This window comes from Amblyomma americanum, chromosome 3, assembly GCF_052857255.1.
Source record: "Amblyomma americanum isolate KBUSLIRL-KWMA chromosome 3, ASM5285725v1, whole genome shotgun sequence".
NCBI lineage: Eukaryota > Metazoa > Arthropoda > Arachnida > Ixodida > Ixodidae > Amblyomma > Amblyomma americanum.
In genome coordinates, this window is record NC_135499.1 from 106,261,809 (window position 1) to 106,282,903 (window position 21,095).

The 21,095-nt window shown below is 49.0% G+C and overlaps 2 protein-coding genes across 8 annotated transcripts in view; one reads left to right on the forward strand and one right to left on the reverse strand.

The window, feature by feature from the left end:
* AP-1sigma (AP-1 complex subunit sigma-2) overlaps positions 1–21,095 on the reverse strand; it is a 524,179-nt gene that overhangs the window by 436,738 nt on the left and 66,346 nt on the right. The window lies entirely within an intron of this gene.
* The window catches only part of fray (oxidative stress responsive kinase frayed), a 156,516-nt gene that overhangs the window by 21,775 nt on the left and 113,646 nt on the right, over positions 1–21,095 (forward strand). The window contains exon 1 of one of the 5 annotated variants that reach the window (XM_077657683.1): positions 18,478–18,627. The exons of 3 other annotated variants lie outside the window; for them this stretch is intronic. In XM_077657683.1, the coding sequence (XP_077513809.1) occupies positions 18,608–18,627 (20 nt within the window). In that variant the 5' untranslated portion in view covers positions 18,478–18,607. Of the gene's footprint in view, positions 1–18,477; positions 18,628–21,095 lie in introns of those variants that run through there. One more of the 5 variants, XM_077657678.1, reaches the window with a different exon arrangement.

Sequence of the window (21,095 nt, forward strand, 5' to 3'; positions counted from 1 at the left end):
AAGGATCAAAGAGAGGCCACCTTCAGAGCTCCGGCTCGAGAAGACGCACCCCTGTACCCGCAGACAACCTTTCCCTCTCACTAAGGTGCAGAATGTGCAGGCGGGACGCCCTACCACGCTGCAGAGCTATCCTGACAGCTCTCAGCCCTTCCACGAGGGCCCTCACATTCAAACCACCTTCGCCATCACAGCGCCTCTTCCACATCCCGATTCGAAAGCGCCCCATCGCGAAGGTGAACTGGCCCACTCCACAGCTCCGGCTTCTCCACTCATATCAGTGAGCTCTGATTAGCGCATGGAAGAAAGTCTGTGCTCCGAACGCCAGACCTAAATGTATCGCTTTTCCTGGTGAACATATTTCTGCCTCAGAAACGAGAAGAAATGTTACTTTTTCTGTTAACCTGATTGGCAACAACTCTTGCAGTACTTCCCAGCTGTGATTTCCACCTGGAAATCCAGTCCGCTTTTTACGGTTTCCTCTTCCCAACTGGTTTTCACCGGTAACCTCCATCGCAATGAACGCGCGTCTGTGAGTGGTATATAGTGTTTTGCCTTTGTATTCAATTCGTGCCTGTGGATGTCAGTCTCCGTGATGGAGAGGAAGCAAGCTCGTTTGCGGGCTATTACAAGTACCGCGAGTAGCTGAAGATATCTAGGCCGAGGCCGGAAAAAAAAGTTGACATTGAATAAAGTTCGCTGCTCGTCCCTTGCAGCCTCGGCAGGTGGCATGCAAATGCTGCTCCGGCTAGAGCCTAGTTCCGGCAACGCACGTGATTGCTATAATGGCTTAAAGAGTTGCCGCTTCTTGTTTTCGTAATGATATACGGCTGTTAAAAAGCGCGCCCGTTTGTTTCCGCTGGAGCGTAATAAAAAAAATTCGAAAGGATAGGATGTATGATTTCTTACAATCCCATTTTGTGTGCATGCGCTTGCGCTTCAATTTTCACTAGAGGTGTACTGTCGGCGATTGCTGTATATTCAAATACAACTCAAGAATGAAGAGGCAGACACCTCTGAAAGGATGTTCAGTTCAGTTTATTTCTTTAAAGGCCCCTTTTTTCGTACATGAGGGGTTGGACTTTAGTGAAATGAGCAAACAAACAGCGAATACTATTCAGCATTGAAGCTGATCGGTTACACGTTCTTGAAAAGTAGATGATGAAGCGATGTTGATGATGTCACGGCGTAGGCCGTTCCAGTCCGTTGCTGCTCGAAAAAAAGAATTCGAAAAGATGAAAAATAAAGGCCATCCAGTCAATCGTGTCGACCAATTGTCACGGCGCCGTCTGAGTGTCGGAATTTGAGTAGTCGGAATTGGAATAGAGTCAGAATTATAGTAGATTGATTCGTGAAAGATAATGGTCTCAAAAAGAAATGCAATAGAATCACATTTGTAATAGAATCAGAACTGCAATACATTGGCGAGTGAAAGAAAAATGTTATCGCATTTCCTCCGCATCAAACCAACCCATCCCCTTAATTTTTTCTTTAATTCCAGCCAGACCGCTCAACCGACAAATAAAGGCCCTCTCACCCTCATTTTCTTCTCTCCCCTATCCTCTAACCTTCGCGCCTGCTCCACCTCTGTGGTGGAAAGTATACCGCCTCGGTGGCTCCCTACGACGGAGCGCGGTTGAACTGAAGCCACCGCAAGCGGCCACACGGAGCTTCAAAGATCGGTACAAACTACCTATCCTGGAGTCGCTCCTTCTGTCTAGCGCCGCGTCGGGGCAGCTAACTCAATTGAGGCGTCCGAAAGGCTCCCACCGCGAAGCAAGCGACGCGGCCGGCATTGAAAAAATAGATGAGGCGCTGGTCTTACGGGGCTGTGGGTCGAACGCCCAAACCAGGAGCAGTTTTTCTTCCACTACAAATAAGAAAGCTGTACGCATTTCCTCTGTGGCTACTTGTATTGCTACTTGGAATTATTGCTTCATTTAAACATGAGACTAAGAGTGAACTTGCGCCACCTGGAAGACGTCATTTTGTATTCATCTCGACTGTACGACCGATTAATCCTCCTTCTGCTGAGATCTGCACATTTGGTGCCACATTTTTGTAAAGGTTATCTCCGCGATTCATTTTTCCAGTCATCCACTGACGGTCTTGTCCGCGTCTGGGTTGCCTGGTGAGCAGTGATCTCGCTTTCTCTGCTGTAAAGGGTAGTTTTGAATAATGACAGGGTGGTAGAAGAATGGATCGAGCAAAAAATAATCAAACAAAATATACGACCTTAGTTTCATCCGAAGAAAAGTAAATGTATTGGCCAAATGTTTAGGGGAAGCCCCGAAGGTGGAGTTGATTTGTAATAAGGGAGTAATTACTCATTGTAGCCGTATGGCTGCGCTTGGGTGGATTCCAATGAGTAATGACTCTCTTATTATAGCAAATATATGTAGGTATGTTCTCATTTACTCGTCTGAACCTGACGCCTTACATGAAGTGATACGCGACTCACTACACGAGAGAACTGGATTGCGCGAGGTTTTTCCCTTCTTATTGATTTATACCTATCTCTAAAGAGGATGTCAAACATATGGCGTGGTGTGCATTCGACATTGGATGATCTCCTCCAGCAAGAGTTTTTCGATTGCGTTCAGTACAGTCGAATTTATCTGTAATCACCCTTCGCCCTCTTCACTCTCTTTTTCCTCTTCTGGTGATTCCTAGCACACTCAAGACCAGGCACCTCTCCACCAGCCCCATCCAGCGAAACTCCATCGCTTGGCGCAATCGTGCAGTCGTTTCTTTAATTTATTCTTTAGATCGCGAGATAGCTATTGCAGAAAGCAAAAAACACAACTGCACGTGCCACTTCCTTCTGTGTCAAAATACTTCTCTATCTCTTGTGAGTTAAAGAAGTTGCACTGCAAAGCGAGGACATCTCGGAAACATCAATAATTAAAGTCGAGGTCATTTTGACTCACCTCCTGCGGAGGCATGAGTGCGCACAGGTAGCGGTACTCCGTTTCTGTGCACAACGTTTATATCTCTTCTCTTGTGGAAAAGTTTTCGATAACCACGAGTTCAGCCATCTCGCTCACTTTTCGACACAACCCTATGACCTTTGAAATCTGGGTATACCTGCTGAACTGGCAGTGGAAACGCTCATGTGGTCCGCGCAGACCACGGTCATACAGAGGCTATAGAAAGACTGGGATAATTTCTTTCTCGTTTTTACAGACAAAAGGGCAACACGGACACTTTCTATAGTCCATACAAAGAACTGAACTCTCCTTCTCTCATCTCTTTCACTCATCCTTCTCCTCTCCCCACGTTTAGGGCACCACCTAATCGGGCATTATCTGGTTAGCCTCCCTGACTTGCCATTCAGCTTTATCACTCTCTTTCATTTTGCACAGAGTCAACGTTTCCTAATCAGGCAATCTATTCAATCCAGGATTGTAAGTTCGCTGCCATTCCACTTCCGGCATTCAGATAAAATGCTGAAAGGCTACTTAAAACATGGAGAATGAAATGTTAGCGGGCGCCATCACTTGCGGCCATGGAGGAAGGAAACTTCAGGAGAAGCCCTCGCTATCCGAGCTGCACGCCAAAAAGTGTGCCGGAAGTCACGCGCTTTCTCAATGACTACTGGGAGTATTTGGCCGATGGCGCAGCCAATGGTAACGCTGGACGCAGCGGCGCCGTCTGCTACATTTTCATCTGTGCATGCTCAAGCGTACCTAGACGGCGGCTAAAAAATGTGGCCTAACCGGTGCCCCTGAGTTCTTTCCTTCGTCTATGCTTGCAGTCAACCCAACCGGAAGTATGACGACCAGAACCTGGCCATAGGACATACCTGTATTACATTCGCAGTTTCGTAATTGGAACAATAAAACAACACTGGCTTTAAGGGCTCTAACTGAAAACGCGTTGATGTGATATGCGTAACAGCCCGAGAAACGAGACGCTGGTCGTTTCGCTGGTGCTGCTCGAGGACATCTCGGAACCTCCTGATGGGACATCCTACAGCCGTCCCGCAAACAATGGCTCAGCGTTGCAGCACTGCGCGCATAGTTCGGCGATGACGCTGCAGGTGAAGCTCACAAAGCTTGTTGCCCGTCGCAGCTCTCTTGGGGTCAATCGAAGGCCCTTTACAACAGGTGCAAGAACGAGCACAAAGCGAGCGCATATCCCTCGGTATCGTTGACCCTTTATCATTCATTACGCCGTGCCCTTTTATTCCCCAAATCCATGCATGTGTGTACTGCTTCCGCTGTAATAAGCAAAAATGCAGGCAACGCGCTCTGAACGCCGCCTTCTGAATAGCCTTTTTCTTCTTGCGAGGGGAAAAAGGTTGATCGGTATCTAGAAAACTGTCGAGTAATCGGTTACGGTGAAAAAGTCCATGATGTAACTGTGCATTATCTGCCCCGTTACGGAATACCACTGTCGCTGGTGTTGCACATGTTTTAATTCGTGCCTTTTTGTGTCTGTTACGTTGTCGTCATGACATAACGCCAGTCGCCATCACGTGCAGCTGCAATATGTCCTCTTTTTGGCGCCCAAAGTGGGATTCTGCCGTCAGCAAGAAAGCCGCGCTTTCTGACCAAATGGAAGCGTTGTCGTTTTGCATCTCTCTGAGAATGCAATTCGCTGCGTGAAACGATATACACGCTGGTTGAAAGCGCAACAATTGAGTGTATCTCGATAGTTAGCCGTAAAACGTCGGTGGTGGTCAGTGTCGGATTCCATTAACTCTCTTTTCTAGTAACCACACCGGTTCGTGAACTCTAGAGTTGTTGCCAGGGGTTGTTTAAAAGGGCAGATTGCCTCGGCGGCAGCCACTGCGCAGCAGCGCCATGGTTCGGGATCGATAGCGCGTGGGAGAGCGAACGTCAGCTGCTGAAATCTCTGCGGTGTGGCTACGAGGCAAGTGGCGACGCCACGAGGAAATGCTCTCAGGCCTCCATGTCGGCGGTGCCGTCATTACTTCATAGATGGCGCGCCGTCTACAACGTTGCTGAAATGTTTCGTTCTGACGTTCTCTCGCTCCTTCTCTCTCTCTTCCTTTTTTTTCTTTTCCTCAACTAGCTTTACCGCCAGCGCAACAAACGCAGAAACCGGCGCCTAGGAAAAAAAAAAAAGGCGTTTTTCCAGCAGAGCAAAAGTAAGCTTGAAGGAAAAGAATGGGAAGCTGCTTTGGGGGCGGCCTGCAAGACCAGTTTCACGTGCCCCTACAGTCTGTCAGAGGCGCACTCTGCAGCAAGTGCTTCTACTTTGTCGTTTTATCGCCGCGCCGCACTTGCGTGCGATGTCTGCGCAAGCGAGCTGCTGCCGCTGTCTGTCTATCTGCAAAGCTGAGTTGGCTTTGTTCCCGTTGCACGCTGCCGTACCACCTGCCTGTCTGGCGCCGCGGCTGAATCCGTCCCGCTGCGTCTGGCTCTCGGAAACCCGTCATTTCTGTGCTTCCTCCGTCAAGCCGTCATCAATAAGAAAGAAAAAATAAAATGCACGCGCAGATGGTACGCAACAAAAGCCGCGGGGTTACTTCTGGATCGTGGTATTATCATGCTGATTTGCTTTGAGTGTACGCGGCCGGAAACCCAACTCTGACTCATCGATGCATAAATCAGCGCAACTTTAGCACCGCCCAAGTTCCCGGCACGATACATGGCTCAAGCGAACTTGCTTTTAAGCATGCAGATAATCGCACCAATGCTAAAGTTAGCTGTTTTGAAGTGAATTTGAATAGCCTTTTTTTTTTAACGAAATTGATGGCAGTAGATACCTTGTCTGAAAGGTTACACCCCCGGTATGTCCCACAAATATCCGTGCGATTACGTATTCCCGGAAGCACAAAAAAGATACCACGGACGTCTCATATGTATGACTGCCGCTTTGCGCGTAACCGAGGGACATCCCTTCCGTGTTTTGGCGGGTCTTCTAGGGAATTCTTCCTCGACAGGACGGCTACTGCAGACATATTGTGGTAAATATTGAAAAAGTTTACCGTATATGTCTCAAAGAGTGCTTACAGATTAAGTGTAAAACTGCTACAAAGTTTACAGTATAATGTTTACAACAAAAGGTAACGGCAGTGGGCGTGCAGGCAGAATCGTTATGGCCTCTTCGGCAGAAGCCTTAAAGCTAATTGAATTAAGTCTTCGAGGTACGAACGCGACAGTGGCTAGTGACTGTATATGCGCTTTAACTTAATGATACCGACTACAGAATAGGGTTCACATTACGTGGTAATTTTACTGCTTGCCTAAGTTTTCTTTTTCTCTCGCTGTAAACAGAACGAATCGCCTCCGTTTTAGGCTACTAGAGTGAGTCACTGATCAGTGGCGCCTCGTATCTTTCCTAAGAAACACAGCTGCATCTAGATGTTTGCGTGTATTTGTTGCTTGCATTCTCCTGCAGCCTCTTTTTTATTATTTCTCCAGCGCGTTGCCATCTGCTCCCTCAAAGCGCCCTTGGGCGTCATGTTCTCTGCTCAAGTGATCGTTTCTCTCATTGTGGAGTGGAGGAGGAGTGGAGAAAACTTATTGTACCCTGCGGTTTCGGGGGCATCTCCAGGGATGTTCTCTCCTGGGTTGTATCCCCAGTAGTCTTCTCTGCCGAGCTCGTCCACTTTTAATCAATGGTCGGTTGCCCTCAGTCCAAGGCTCTGCTGGCCAGTACCGCCCGTTGAGCTCGCTGTACCAGACCTCATTGGTCTTCAAAGCGGTAGCTGGACAGCACTCTCTCCCATTGCACCCCACCCGGGTTGTGTACTTTGGGGACCACGTCTATGCATTGATGCTGTACCGCGAACTATCAGACCAGGAGCATGAATCCGTATTGAAACGGAGAAACCAAGTGCCTGACTCAAGTGGCACACTTTAAGCGTCAATTGGCCGCAGATGCTGGCTATAGAAACTTGTTCATTCTAGTGACCTCACCATATCTGCCCCCGAAAAAAAAAAAGATCTTCAAAGAGGCGCGTTCTCTCTATTTGATTTTTTCTTTAAAAAATGAAAAAAATACGGCGGGTTTGGAGCCTCGAAGTGGCACCGGCTAGCTCAGCGTTCTGCTGGGCGAATATATAAAAACCACAAGCATAATAATCATCATCATAATCAGCCGTGTGTAGTTTACTGCACGACATGGGCCTCTCAAAACGACCTCAAATAATTCCTGCCTTGCGCGAACCGCGGCCGCGTTATTCCAGCGTATTTCCGAAGCTCGCCACTCTGTAGGTCACTCCCAGCTGACTTTGAATACGTTCTTCTCCTCTTGGTATCCAATTTGGGCCTCCGTAACTCTGACAGACCACTTGTTCTGAATTGTGCGTATTAAATGTCTCATGCCTATAATGAGCCCTAGCTTTGAGACGTTAACCTCCAGTACCATACCATAGCATACCGTACTATAATGTACCGTACCATACCGTACCGTACCCATACCAAGCCGCCTAGGCGGCTCAGTAGTTATGGCGCTCGGCTGCTCACCCGAAAGTCGTCGATTTTATCCCAGCCGCGGCGGTCGCATTTCGGTGGAGGCAAAATGCTAGAGGCTCGTGTTACTGTGCGATGTCTGTGCACGTTAAAGAACCCCAGATGGTCGAAATTATCCGGAGTCCTCCACTAAGGCGTCCCTAATACCTGAGTCGCTTTGGAACGTTAAACATAAACCATACCATACCATAATGTACCGTACCGTACCGTACCGTACCGTACCCATACCAAGCCGCCTAGGTGGCTTAGTAGTTATGGCACTCGGCTGCTCACCCGAAAGTCGTCGGTTTGATCCCAGCCGCGGCGGTCGCATTTCGGTGGAGGCAAAATGCTAGAGGCTCGTGTTACTGTGCGATGTCAGTGCACGTTAAGAACCCCAGATGGTCGAAATTATCCGGAGTCCTCCACTAAGGCGTCCCTCATAGCCTGAGTCACTTTGGAGCGTTAAACATAAACCAAACCATGCCATACCACACTGTACCGTACCATACCATACCATACCGTACCATACCTTACCCGTACCAAGCCGCCGCGGTGGGTCAGTGGTTATCGTGCTCGGCAGCTCATCCGAAAGTCATTGGTTTTATCCCAGCCGCGGCGGTCGCAAGTCGATGCAGGCGAAATGTTAGAGGCCCGTGTGCTGTGCGACGTCAGTGCACGTTAAAGAGATCCAGGTGGTCGAAATTATCTGGAGTCCTCCACTAAGGCGTCCCTCATAGCCTGAGTCGCTTTGGAGCGTTAAACACCATAAACAAAACGAAACCATACCATACCATACCGTACCATTTTTTGTGTTTTCTCAGGTGCTTGACTTCCATCCCGCCGATATTCCAATACCTTCCTACATCCAGCGCGCGCCTCAGCCAATCATGTTCGCTTTCAAGTTCGCTCAACTTTGTAAGACGCGAGTGACCGAGCACTACCTGAAGTTCTAACTGGCTGTCGTTAGTAAAATATCCTGAGTTCATTGCTGTTAATATGTAGGCTGCCTTCCTTACTTGCCAGGACAACATCGTCGGCACATGGTACAAGCGGCAAAGGGTTACTCGCAAATCGTAACAGGGATCCGTGGAAGTAGCACGTACGCGCCACTGCTAAGTGCAACCGCATGTTCAGAAACGCGTACAAGGCGTCATTCAGTAGATGTGCTGCCAGAATGCGGTACGCCTACGCCTGGCGTTTCATCACTCATGAAAATGAAAACGCTGGGAGCTTTTTTTTTTTTTTCAGGCATAGTAAACGTGCCAGGCTTCTTCCGAAATATCAAGTTATGATGCGTGTTCAAAGGTGTACAAGGGTTCCGCTTACAATTCTAGGCCTCAAGCTCTGTACGGATGATATTTATCCGCGAAGCGTGCCATTTTCCCCGGAGAAATGAAGGCCACCAGCGCGTTTCGGCCACTAAAAGCGAATTCTCATTTGCTTTCTTTTCTCGAGAGATTGACTTACGTGCTTCAGGAGAGCTTAATGCGCGTCATTACAAGTAGGAAATTCCGGGCTTTTTTTCCACCCTCCGTTAGCAGTGAACAGGTAGAACGTGCGGGTTACTTAAGTGTGGTGCAGGTTAGACCCGCAGTTAAGAAGTGGGGTGCATTTGGCAGGTTGGTATTGAATAATTATCTTGTGACGTATGAACTGGAGAGGAATTTAGGAACTGGACGTAAGACCGTTGCCTCTCCCTCCGTCCCGGCGCGCTTTAACGCGAGAGCGTTAGTGCACTCGTGTCGGCAAAAAAAAAAAGAAAAAGTCTGCGGTTGGCGTCCGCGTATACGATTGTTTAAAGGCCTCTCGCAACCTAGGTGGCCCACCCACGTGACCTTGTGACGCCGTCACAACCTGCCCACCATACTGTGAGCAAACTGACCACCGCGGCAAGTGGCAGTTAAAGCAATGACTGGTCCCAAGAGGTTGCTCGAGGAAAGCAACCTGGGTCTCACAAGCCCCGCAGTGACAGCACCTGCCATTGAAGGGCAGTGGCGCATCGTTTAACCGCTGTGCCATTGCGCCAGGAGCGGTGTGAGTACTGCCAGCGATATATGGCTTGGTTTGTTTTGGTTTATGGGAGTTTTAACGCCCCAAAGCGACTCAGGCTATGAGGGACGCCATAGTGAAGGGCTCCGGAATAATTTCGACCACGTGGGATTCTTTAGCGTGCACTGACATCGCACAGCACACGGGCCTCTAGAATTTCGCCTCCATCGAAATTCGACCGCCGCGGCCGGGATCGAATCCGCGTCTTCCGGGTCAGCAGCCGAGCGCCGCAAACACTGAGCCACTGTGGCGGCCACCCTGCGATATATGGATGTAAGGCCGAGTATGACCGATTCCGCATATATTGCCGTTAACCCAGCAATGCTATCGCGTCATACCCCTAAGGCGAAGTTTAAGTGCCCCCCCCCCCCCCCCTCTGGCTTTTGTGCCGTAAAATAAAGAGAGCCGAAAGGTGGAGCCCGAAAATGACAAACCGCAGGAAGTAAGCGGACAGAAAGCGTAGAGAAAAAAGCAAAAGCTAGAAAGACAGAGGGAGAAGCAAATAAATTATATATTGCAAATTGTGAGGTTTAATCTTTCATTAGTGATACTTGGGCTATGAGGGACACCGTAGTGGAGGGCTCTAGATTAATTTGGATCATCTTGTATTTAACGGGGCCTTGAAATCGCACAGCACACGAGCGCTTTTGTGTTTAGCCTTCATCGAAACGCGGCGGCCAAGCTAGCAAGCCCAGGGTATCAGAAAAGCTTGACTGGCGGTATAGAGCGCGGGAATTGTAAAGGAGACCGAACAGCGACCACAATACGAGGAAGAAAGAGACATTCCTGCTCCCACACGGAGAAACAATGGTGGTTAATGCAGTCAAGGGTGTGACGAAAGCTCGTCGGCTCGTGATGGATCATGTCATACGTAAAAAGCAGAGACGCCGACAGCAAAATAAGGGAAAAATAAAGTGGCGTTTCGGCTCCCATAGCCTGTTGCGAAGAAGGCAGCCGTACGGAAGTCGAAATGGCCCTCTCTTCCTTTTGAAAGGCTCCTCTGTCCTTTAGGCGGGAAAAGAAAGAAGTATCGAGGAACCGAGCTGCCGCTCTTTGCACACCGCGAAAATAGTATTTGTAACATAAGGGACCCGCCGCGGTGGCTCACTGGTTAGGGCGCTCGACTACTGATCCGGAGTTCCCGGGTTCGAACCCGACCGCGGCGGCTGCGTTTTTATGGAGGAAAAACGCTAAGGCGCCCGTGTGCTGTGCGATGTCAGTGCACGTTAAAGATCCCCAGGTGGTCGAAATTATTCCGGAGCCCTCCACTACGGCACCTCTATCTTCCTTTCTTCTTTCACTCCCTCCTTTATCCCTTTCCTTACGGCGTCTTTCAGGTGTCCAACGATATATGAGACAGATAATGCGCCATTTCTTTTCCTCAAATAAGCAATTATTATTATCATTATTAACATAATGGAAAGTAGCTGTCATCTATCAACGAGGTTTCGCGGCACGTGCAGTCCAATTAGTGAACAATTTGCATTGTAAAAAAAATGGCTGTAGTGTAGCTCTGGTTAAACCTGGAGTGACGCGATATAGATACAGCTGGCCGAGTGGAACTTGCTCATTCGAACTGCAAATTCAGTCTTTCGCCGCTCCGTTTCGCTGGGCGTTCCTTCTTCATCTTCGTCCCTGAACGTGGATTGACTCTCTCCCCCTTCTCCACCCCCCGCCACTCGGTTTCGCCGCTGCTCCGCACCACGTGACCGACCACGTGACCAGCCATGGCGCCGCCACGGAGCTCAAGGGCGGTCATGCAGCTCAAGGGGTGCCACGCTGAACGCTCGAAGTGCTAGTGTAATGTAGCCATCGCTACAAAACGAATACGCTTATATGAGAGTATAAAGGGAATAAGCTCTCCTCTAGCGCACTGCCTTTTTTATAAAAGGGAATACGCTATACCCAGGTTCGAACCCGACTGCCGTTGGTTGGATGGCTTTTTGGGGGAAAGGAAATGGCCGACCAACGAACCGCGATTGGGTTCGAACCTGGGTATAGCGTATTCCCTTTTATAAAAAAGGCAGTGCGCGGCAGCGTTTCGATGGAGGCGAAACGCAAAGGCGCCCGTATGCTGTTCGATGTCAGTCTACATTAAAGATCCCAGGTGGTCGAAATTATTCTGGAGCCCTCCACTACGGCACCTCTTTCTCTCTCTCTTCTCTCAGTCCCTCCTTTATCCCTTCCCTTACGGCGCAGTTCAGGTGTCCGCCGATATGTGACAGATACTGCGCCATTTCCTCCCCGCCCCCCCACACAACCAATTTCAGTTTAGCGGACAGCTTACTCCCATTTTGCTCCTTTCTGCTTAGAGTGTATCTCACCCAGCTGTTTCTCGTCGTCCGAAGAGCGAAGATTCCTTAATGTGCTGGTTTCGGACCCACATGTGTACTGGCGCTTGAGAGCGCAATGTTTTGTCGGGGTAATTTAACTCTATTGCTGGTCCTTCCATGCGTTTGCATGAGTCTGCGTAGCATTCAGCGGCTGCTTTCGTGATGTTAACAGCTATGCATGTCGATAGAAGTGTTCCATTTGCCAAACACAAAGTTACCTCGTTTCGGCTAAAATTAATGAACAATGGACTTCACTGGGAAATCGTTCCACACGTTCGCGGGAACTTCTTGTAAAAAAAACAGTACAAAATGGACTCGTACCAACGCTTACTAGACATGAGTTTTACCACGCCTCGTTAAAATGCATGCTTCGGTTCCCACTCAACAACTCCACAGAACCTTCTGAGAGACCTTCCTTCCGTGGTGGCTCAGTGGTTAAGGCGCTCGTCTACTGAGCCGGAGTACCCGGGTTCGAACCCGACCGCAGCGGCTGCTTTTCGATGAAGGCGAAACGCAAAAATCCGAACCTCTGATAATGGGCAGAAGAGCAGAACACCAAGATATTATAATATAGCTGGACGGGAGAGAAATCCCAAAAGTAGAATAAATGAGGATACTGGATCTAATCATCAACAAGGCTGGAAAGAACACCACGACGATAAAGAAACTCAAGGACCAGGCGGAGAAAGTCTGTGGGATGCTCAGAAGAATCACCAACAGAGACAAAGGCATCAAGGAACAAAATGCAATAAGAATCATCCAAGCATTCATCGTCAGCACAGTATGCTACGCACTCCCGTATATGAAACTAACAAAAGGAGACAATTAGAATGTAGAAATCATGATAAAAAGGTGTGCCAAAAGAGCGATGGGACTGCCGATTACAACACCGGACACAAAGTTGGAGGAAATGAGCATGCTAAATAAGCTGAAAGAATACATGGAAGCAACGAAGCAAGCGCAGTAGACAAGACTCGCCCGGACTGCAGCAGGCAGAGCAATATTAAAAATGGCACGAATAGAATAAGAGGAACGAGCCTCTGAAAAAACGGCTCAAATCCCTATGAATGGTAATGGAGAAAATCACCGTGTCCAACATTCCGAGAAACATGCACCCGGAGAGGAACGTTAACAGAAGAATACTAAGAGCAAGAGCCATAGAAAAAGAAGTCCAGTCCAGACCGCACCATGACACTGAATACACTGATGGCGCGGTGGGAATCTACCCCTTCACAGCTTCGGTGGCCGTAGATGCGGCTGGGAAGTGCAAATGTGACATTATAGCCGAAGGCCTATCAATCACGTAGGCAGAGGAGCTAGCAATCGCGCTAGCCCCCACCGCTACCGAAGCCAAAGTCATCATTAGCGACAGCAGAAACGCGGTGATGAACTACTCAGGGGAAAGAATCGGCAAGAAAGTGGCCAAAGTAATAGAAGGTGCCGTTGTAGACAGACATGTTAGAATAACATGGACCCCAGCACATACTGGGGATCCAGGCAGTGAAATCGCAGATAGAACTGCTCGTCTAGTATTATCAAGACGAGGGCTCTACTGCGCTGGAACAATCAAGGTACTGGAAGCGGAACACTATACTCCAAGGGAGAAGATGGCCACGCAAAGGGAGGACAGAAGAAGGCTGCCCATTCCAGGCATGAAGGAGCTAAGCTGCAGACAGTGCAAGATATTAAGAAGACTACAGGCGGGAAACTACCCCTCCCCAAGATGGAGGGCATGGATCAAACCCGAAAAGAAAGAAGAAAAGGCCCTAAGTCAAGAAGAGAAATGCATACTTTGCGGAGGAGTGGCCGGCATGGACCGCATCATTAGAAAATGCGAAGCTCCAGAAAAAACCAAATAAGACGATGAAATTCGGAATGAATTGTATTAAGAAGCCCAGACTCCAGGGTGCAAAAGGAACTGACCCAACTGGCAGCTGCAGCATCACTTAAATTTAAGTGTTAGTCTTGTAGCGAATAAACCCCGTACTCCTCTCCCGGCGGGCTGCGTGCCGTGCCGGAGAGGGTTGGTAGGGGGGCCGGCTCAGACATTAAAAGCTATTCTGAATCTGAATCTGAAGGCGCCCGTGTGCTGTGCGAGGTCAGTGCACGTTAAAGATCCCCAGGTGGTCGGAATTATTCCGGAGACCTCCACTACGGCACCTCTTTCTTCCTTCCTTCTTTCACTCCCTCCTTTATCCCTTCCCTTAAAGCTCGGTTTCGGTGTCCACAAAGATATGTGAGGCAGTTACTGCGCCATTTCCTTTCCTGAAAAACCGATTTTCCAATTTCTCTTCATTCACAGCCAATTATAGAATATGGCAAAAGGAACGGCGCATCGACCGGGCACATTGCCTCTGAATGCATGAAACCTTAAAACAAAAAGATGGACGTCACCCAGGTATTTTGCATTTTCGCTCTGCCTTTCGCTGGTGCCCCGCACTCAAAACTCAGGAAGGGAAGAATGTGCGTGGTTGGGGTGGACGAGCTGTTCTTCTGGTCGCTGTCCAGATTAACGCAGCAAGAATGCATAGGCCCCATTGAGATGTGTGTATTGTCACCATGTCCATTGTCCAAAGAGCGAGTTGCTACATCAGCGATCCCGTCCGGGGCGGCCGGGATCGAACCGGTGACCTAGGAATCAGCAGCCGAGCGCCAAAGTCACTGAGCTACCTCGGCGGGTGCTCCAAAAAGAAAGCTGTATAACATGAAACGGGGCTGCCATGCTTGTTCTAATGTGATCTGAAAAACTTGTGTGCATTGTAGTTATGTGATATATAACTACAATGCACACACATTTTTCTAAGAGGTATTAAGAGATACTAAGCGGTTCTAAGAGGTGCTGACACAGTGCGGCGCTCTCGTGCAGTTTCTGAACACTTCCGAAATAATTTCCGAGTTAATTTTTGTATATTTCTCGATGCGACTTACCTCATGCCTCTCTTCTTGAAACCAGTTCCTCTATTCGTCTTGACCTTGTGCTAATGACTAGCAGCGTGTGGCGGCCCTTTCTCTTAAAAAAGGGCAGTCCCGCGGTAAAGTTCGCGCCTTCAATATGTTAGCGAACACGAAAAGCAAAGCGCTGCTTTTTTAAAGCGTTTCTGCTTACTGCGTACCTACAGTGCACAGTGTACATTAGAGCGCGAGAATTCTTTTTCTGTGTACCGTATACCGTCTTGCGTGTACCTTATCGTCATTAACTTTGTAAGAGTCAAGTGCTTAACCTTTCTTATTCTTTCTTGTGCACGCTAGCGCCGAGCCAGGCCTTTATGCGGGGAATAAGAAAAGGTGGGGGGGGGGGGGGGGGGGGGTATAATTTAATTTATTGCGCGGTGGCAATGAAAGCTCAGAGGTTGGCGAAAGAGCGTTTAATGCTCGCGCAATATACGGTGGCGTATCTTTTTGAGTGGAACATACGGTAAAATGTATGATGTGACTAGCAATATTCCCGCGTGATAACAATGACAGCCAGGGTCGCGTTCAGACGAGGTTTGTATACATTTATAACCGTTATTCCGTGCAACGAATGACGGTGATGCATATCACTCTGTTCATTAATCACAGCGCCGTGCTGTGTCAGCTCACTTATCGTCGAGCGGATCGGGACCTCAACAATTTCAAGTTGAGCGCATCCCACGTGACGCTCTTGATATGCATAACCACACTGATATATACAGTGGCCCGCCTGGCGGCCTCATCACCGCCCTAAGCTCCTCACCGTGGATGATGCCAGTCGCCTTCTACGCACGTGCTCTGTTCATCCGGGTCTCACTAGTGCCGAGGAACTCGCAGAAAAGGATTACCAGTATTATGGTGTGGCCCTGACTCCTATGGTTACTTGTGATTGACCCCATTTTAAAGTCCTATTTATCCGCCCTGGTTGCCCTGTGAGTATATCAGCCACGACGTGAAAGCCAGCTTCCATCGCTTGTTACGAGTATGGCCGACACTGCAACCAACTGGAGTCCGCTACTTGACAAAAAACTGACCACTTGTTGGACTGGGCAGCATCCTGTGCCGCTTGTACACAAGGACCTTATCGTCGCTGCCTGCTTGATCTATTCATAAACGTTCTTTATTAAATGCCCTTTAAGCGTACAGTGCTCGAGGTGTCAGTGCAGACATGCGCCCCATCGCTGTCACGGGGGAAGGCGGATGCTGATTTGGTCACCGCCGACTGCCACAAAACATGTTGCTCGCGCCTTTTGGAACAAAATTTTCTGAGCTTTTTCTCACAGCGGAGGGATAACCGTGCTTACTTGTTTTGTGGAAAGCACCCAGTCTCCGAACGTGGCTGTGAGAATCCCAGAGTTCCGTGAGCTTCCTTGTGCGTAGCTCCGAATCCGAACAGACCTGCCACTCCCAGGAAGCGATCCCGGGGCTTCGGGAGGGATGACACACCTCTTCCTCAGGGTCGTTATGAAAAAGAGTATGTCTCAAAGCCGGTGATAGGACAATGTGTGTTGCGGACCAGTGTCTGCATATATACCCCTCAAAGCTCCTCCGGCAAGGATGGAAGAGGTTGCGCCAACTGCTCGGTATTCCTCTTGTTCCCAGCAGAGGTGTTAAATGATCTTACTGTCTCACTGCTCTCCGATTTTCTTGGAGGTTCAAGGGTCCAGCTGACGGATGTGTGTGCCATCTTGCACATTCTTGAGGGTAACTGTGCGAAAGACGGGGACGAAAGAGGAAGCGCTGTTACCTTCAAGAATGTATAACCACTTTCCAATTTTAGCAGTTGTATTGAACCATCTTGTGCGCTGCTGTAACGTCTCACTGTGCGTTTTCAGGCACCTTTAAAATCGTCGCGTAAGCTCGAGGCGCAGTTCTCCCAATGTGGTGAATAGGCCGCCGACTATGTCCGGGTAGGTTTATGGAGCTTCCCGCTCACTCGTCTGCACGTTTTATATGCATGCGGGAACGTTCGAATTCTTGAAGAGGTGGACACTGCGGCCGACCGGGGCGCCCTTTCGACTAGACGCTTGCCTAGGGTTGCTCTGAGAAGAGTTGAAAGCTCTGCCTCCGCAGTGTCAGCAACGGGGACAGCGGGGAGCGCAGCCGCACGCACAGTGCGATGGGAGGTGGTGGCCGAGGGCACTGCCCGGGCATGCTTGATAACTCTTAAATCAGAGAACGTTGGCAACGGCCATGTAGGGCGCAGTCTATGCCATATCGGTTTAAATTACTGCTTTGCGCCTTAGCAATGCCCTTTCGTCGCTCCAAGTTGCCTTGTCGTGACGTCATAATTTGTGGCAATGATTTAAAGTCTGGAATAGCCGCTAGAGGGGAGCATGGACGATGGGCGCAAAGATTTTGAGGCGCAAAATTCACTATTAAGTGATATATGAAGTTTCTTCAATATAGAAGGTCCAGATGACGTGCACCTCAGCCGGTCCCTCTGGCCAACGTGCGCCTTCACGGATGGCTTCACGGTTAAGGTGCCAGTGACTTTCCGACTGCTTTTGTGTGAACGCGTCATAGCTGTTACCATACAATACGCGGGAGTGATGTGAGAAGTTGACGCGTCTTTTTTGCCCGCGTACTCCACTGGCCGGACACGTACAGGCTGGACTTATTTCGGAGCGTTCAGCCTTCCAGTGCGGGTCGTTGAAAATCACGACTTATTCACCCTTCTCCGGCGAGGCGAAGATACCCGCAGTACTTTGGAATTCATTACGGCAGCTAGGCCAAGTTGGAGAGTATGCCAATGTTCACCCATTGACCGTGCCATATCCCTCAGAAGATGATGTCAGCGTACAGGACTTAATGCAATGACACAACCGCTGCGAGCAACGGGGAAAATCTTGCTATTACTAACATAACTTGACTGATCGACTGCTTGGCTTTATTCGATGACCCTGACTACTTTTTATCTAATACTCACGTTAAAGAACACCAGGTGGTCGAAATTTCCGGAGCCCTTCACTACGGCGTCCCTCATAGCCCGAGTCGCTTTGGGACTTTAAACCCCAATAAACCAACCAACCAACCAACCATCATTTTAGGCCGTGAGGCAATGCCCAAAGTATGAAATCTAAATAAAAAAAAACTGGGGAAAACGATGGCCAATTTCTCCGCCGGAACTCCGCTTGAGCCTGTCGTCGATACGCGCAAAGCAGCGCTTTCTGTAAATGGAAAAGAAAAAAAAAGTTATCAGACAAATCGAAAAATGCTGGCAAACAAGTAAATGTGTAAAAAAATCAACGCAGAAAAAGAAATCAATGCGCGACTTGCATAGGAGTGTTGCTGAACTGTTTTTCAGGACGGCATATGTGTTTGTCTTTCAGCTCTAAACACTTCAGGCTGAACCCTATAGCGAGATAGGGTGAAGCTTAGGCGAGGATGTTTACAGAGGAAACCCTCGGAATGCACTGAAGATCGTCTACGCTTGTTACTGAGCTGAGACACTCTTACCTCGCACCTGTCAGCCTTGTGGGTCGCTCCGCGCGTATCGGTTCACCGCGGCACTCGCTGATATCAATGGGAGCTTAAGGCAGGTCATTATGTTTCTCAAGAGTAACCTAGTGTTATCGACGTAGTTCCTTATCGCTCCGGCATGTAGCGACACCGCGATCACCGAACGTGGCCAAAAGCGGCATGCGTGGGGGAAAAAAAGCGAAGAAATACGAAACTCTCTTTCAATGGAGAGTGGCTCAGCCGAGCAGCGACGCAGGTGACGGAGTCGACTTATCCGTCGCTTTTATCACTACACGTTGCCAGGTCAGGTTACCCGGCCGCGCAGGTTGGAGTTCGGAGGACTTGTTGTAATGTGGCTGCGTTAGAAGACCCCCGGACGCGGCGATGCGGGCCAGGCAGGATAAGTGAGTACGCCTTTCAAATATTGACACTCGTCCCGCTGATTCAATCACTGTAGAGGATGACGAAAAGAAGTAAGAAATTGCCACCCTGCAGTTTTCACGCACGAGACGCGTGTTTTTGCAAAAACTGGCTTGTTTTTCGAGACTCTTTTCGAATACGCGCACACGCTGTTATCATACGCAGTCAACCAAATATTGCGAGTTAAGACTCGCTCGTTTTCTCATAGATCTTTGCTGACTTCAGACAAAAGATTTCTTTCCCGCGCGGTTGCTGAAAATGTGACGTCTTTGCTGGGTCGACGTCGGGCTCCTACGTCAGACACGTTAGGTAACGCCGGTGCCTCCTGAACGTCGAAGAAAATTGGCTGGAGTGTTTAGTCTACACAACTGATAAACATATGGGGACGTTGAGGGAGCGGCGCAAAGGAACTCGAGGTGTGCTTGCGTTCGAAGATGGCTCGCATGCGATGCGTGTCACGTAACGATTGGACACGCGATCGCTTGATCAGACGGCACGATTTCGTGAGTGGTTGTAGTGCGTGCACTATCGAAGCCAAAAAGCGCCCGAAGCCCTGGCTTTGGGCGCAGCACTTTGCAGGGCACACATTAAGGCTTGCGTCTAGCCTTCACTAACACCGCCGTTTCCTGAATTTCAGATTCTAGACGCACGCCTGTATATTTTATAGCTTGCGTGCGAAGAAGTGAGGAAATAGTGACTTGTAATATGATATACGTCTGGTTGTAAACGCGGCTTCTTCGGAGAATTGTGACGAACTGTATTGTGCATAAGCGTCACAGAAAAGGGCCGGCATTGTAAAAAATATTGTGGAAGCTTGTTTCCCCTATTAATATTTATTTTCATTCTCGTCTCGGTGCATTACCCATGCATTGTAGTACGAGTGCATGTACCAAGCAAAGGAGGATATCCCACAACATGCCGCCTTAACTGTAAGGTGTATACGCCCTTTCTTTCTTTATTTTCTTGTCAGCTGTAAAAAATATCACTTTTAGCGCTTGGTTAAAGGGGAGAATGCTCCAAATGCAAGAGGCTTAATTATACCAAATAAATTGGGTTTTATATTGCCCTGACTGCACCCGCGTACGCAAAATGTAATAATTTGTGACATGGAAACAAAAAAAAAGGAAGATGCGAATGGGAATTGGGGGCAGTGTTGTACGCCCACGGCACTCGCTGTTTGCGCAGAGAAGAGTTTGTAAATGTGGGGCTGACCTTTCTTTTTCTGCCTCTTGCGTAATATGAGAAAGATAGCGCGGAAGGCTTCTGATAAGCAACTCGGCGTGGCCCTATACAGTACAGTTCCTGGTCGTACAGGCCAGGATAGAAATCTCGTTCGCATTACGCAGACATTTATCCAGGTATTTTCCCCGTACAGCTTGTTACCTGACTGAGTAGGAGACCGAGAGCTTTTCCAATCACTCAGTTGCACGTCTTAATGAACAGACAGTGTTTCGTCATTTAGGCTTCTCGTCATTAGCTCGAAACAAGTACAGTTCGCGAAAGCATTAATCACTGTTGCGCAAATGAATGTAATTTGGACGAGACCCTTTACATAGCGTTATGAGTTCCTTGTGGAGCATTAAATCCGCGCGAAAATACAATTTCGACCAAACAAAATGCGAAGATTCGCGAATCAAAATCGTGTTTTCCCTCAGACTTCTCAATGCCCGAACGAGATGCACGAATGTTTTCAGATAGGAAACAAGTATCATCGTCTGGCCCCAGCCCAAAGCACAGGACAACCTTACGTGTTGATCGTCACTAGCAGCGGACGCGCCACCGTTCACTGCTAGCGGAAAGTTATTCCCGACGTGAGACGCACTGAGTATTCTTCGTTGCTTACACAGTCCGACGCCGCTAGGATCCGCGGACGCCTCTCGTCGTTGGCGCACGGACGTTGTTGCACTACACAAACTGAATTTACGATGCAGAATGCGTACAGAGAACGCACGCTCAAGGACGAGGGGGGGGGGGGGGGGGGTTGATTTCCAGACAGCTCACGCAACTTTCAAGCACAGTGGCTTCGCGGGCGCTGTTTTCAGTGTCCTTCAGACTGTAACTCATTCTCGATACACCCGCACTCCTGCAAGGGCAAGCAAGGGGCCGATAACAGGTCGGGCGAGCTTGCGGCCCTGCGCGTATTTCGAAAACATGCGACCCGATAAACGAAGGAACGAGTAATTGTGTGATGCTGAGAACGCAGTGAGTGAGTGAGTGAGTGAGTGAGTGAGTGAGTGAGTGAGTGAGTGAGTGAGTGAGTGAGTGAGTGAGTGAGTGAGTGAGTGAGTGAGTGAGTGAGTGAGTGAGTGAGTGAGAGAGTGAGTGAGTGAGTGAGTGAGTGAGTGAGTGAGTGAGTGAGTGAGTGAGTGAGTGAGTGAGTTTGGTTTGGTTTATGGGGGTTTAACGTCCCAAAACGACTCAGGCTATGAGAGACACCGTAGTGAAGGGCTCC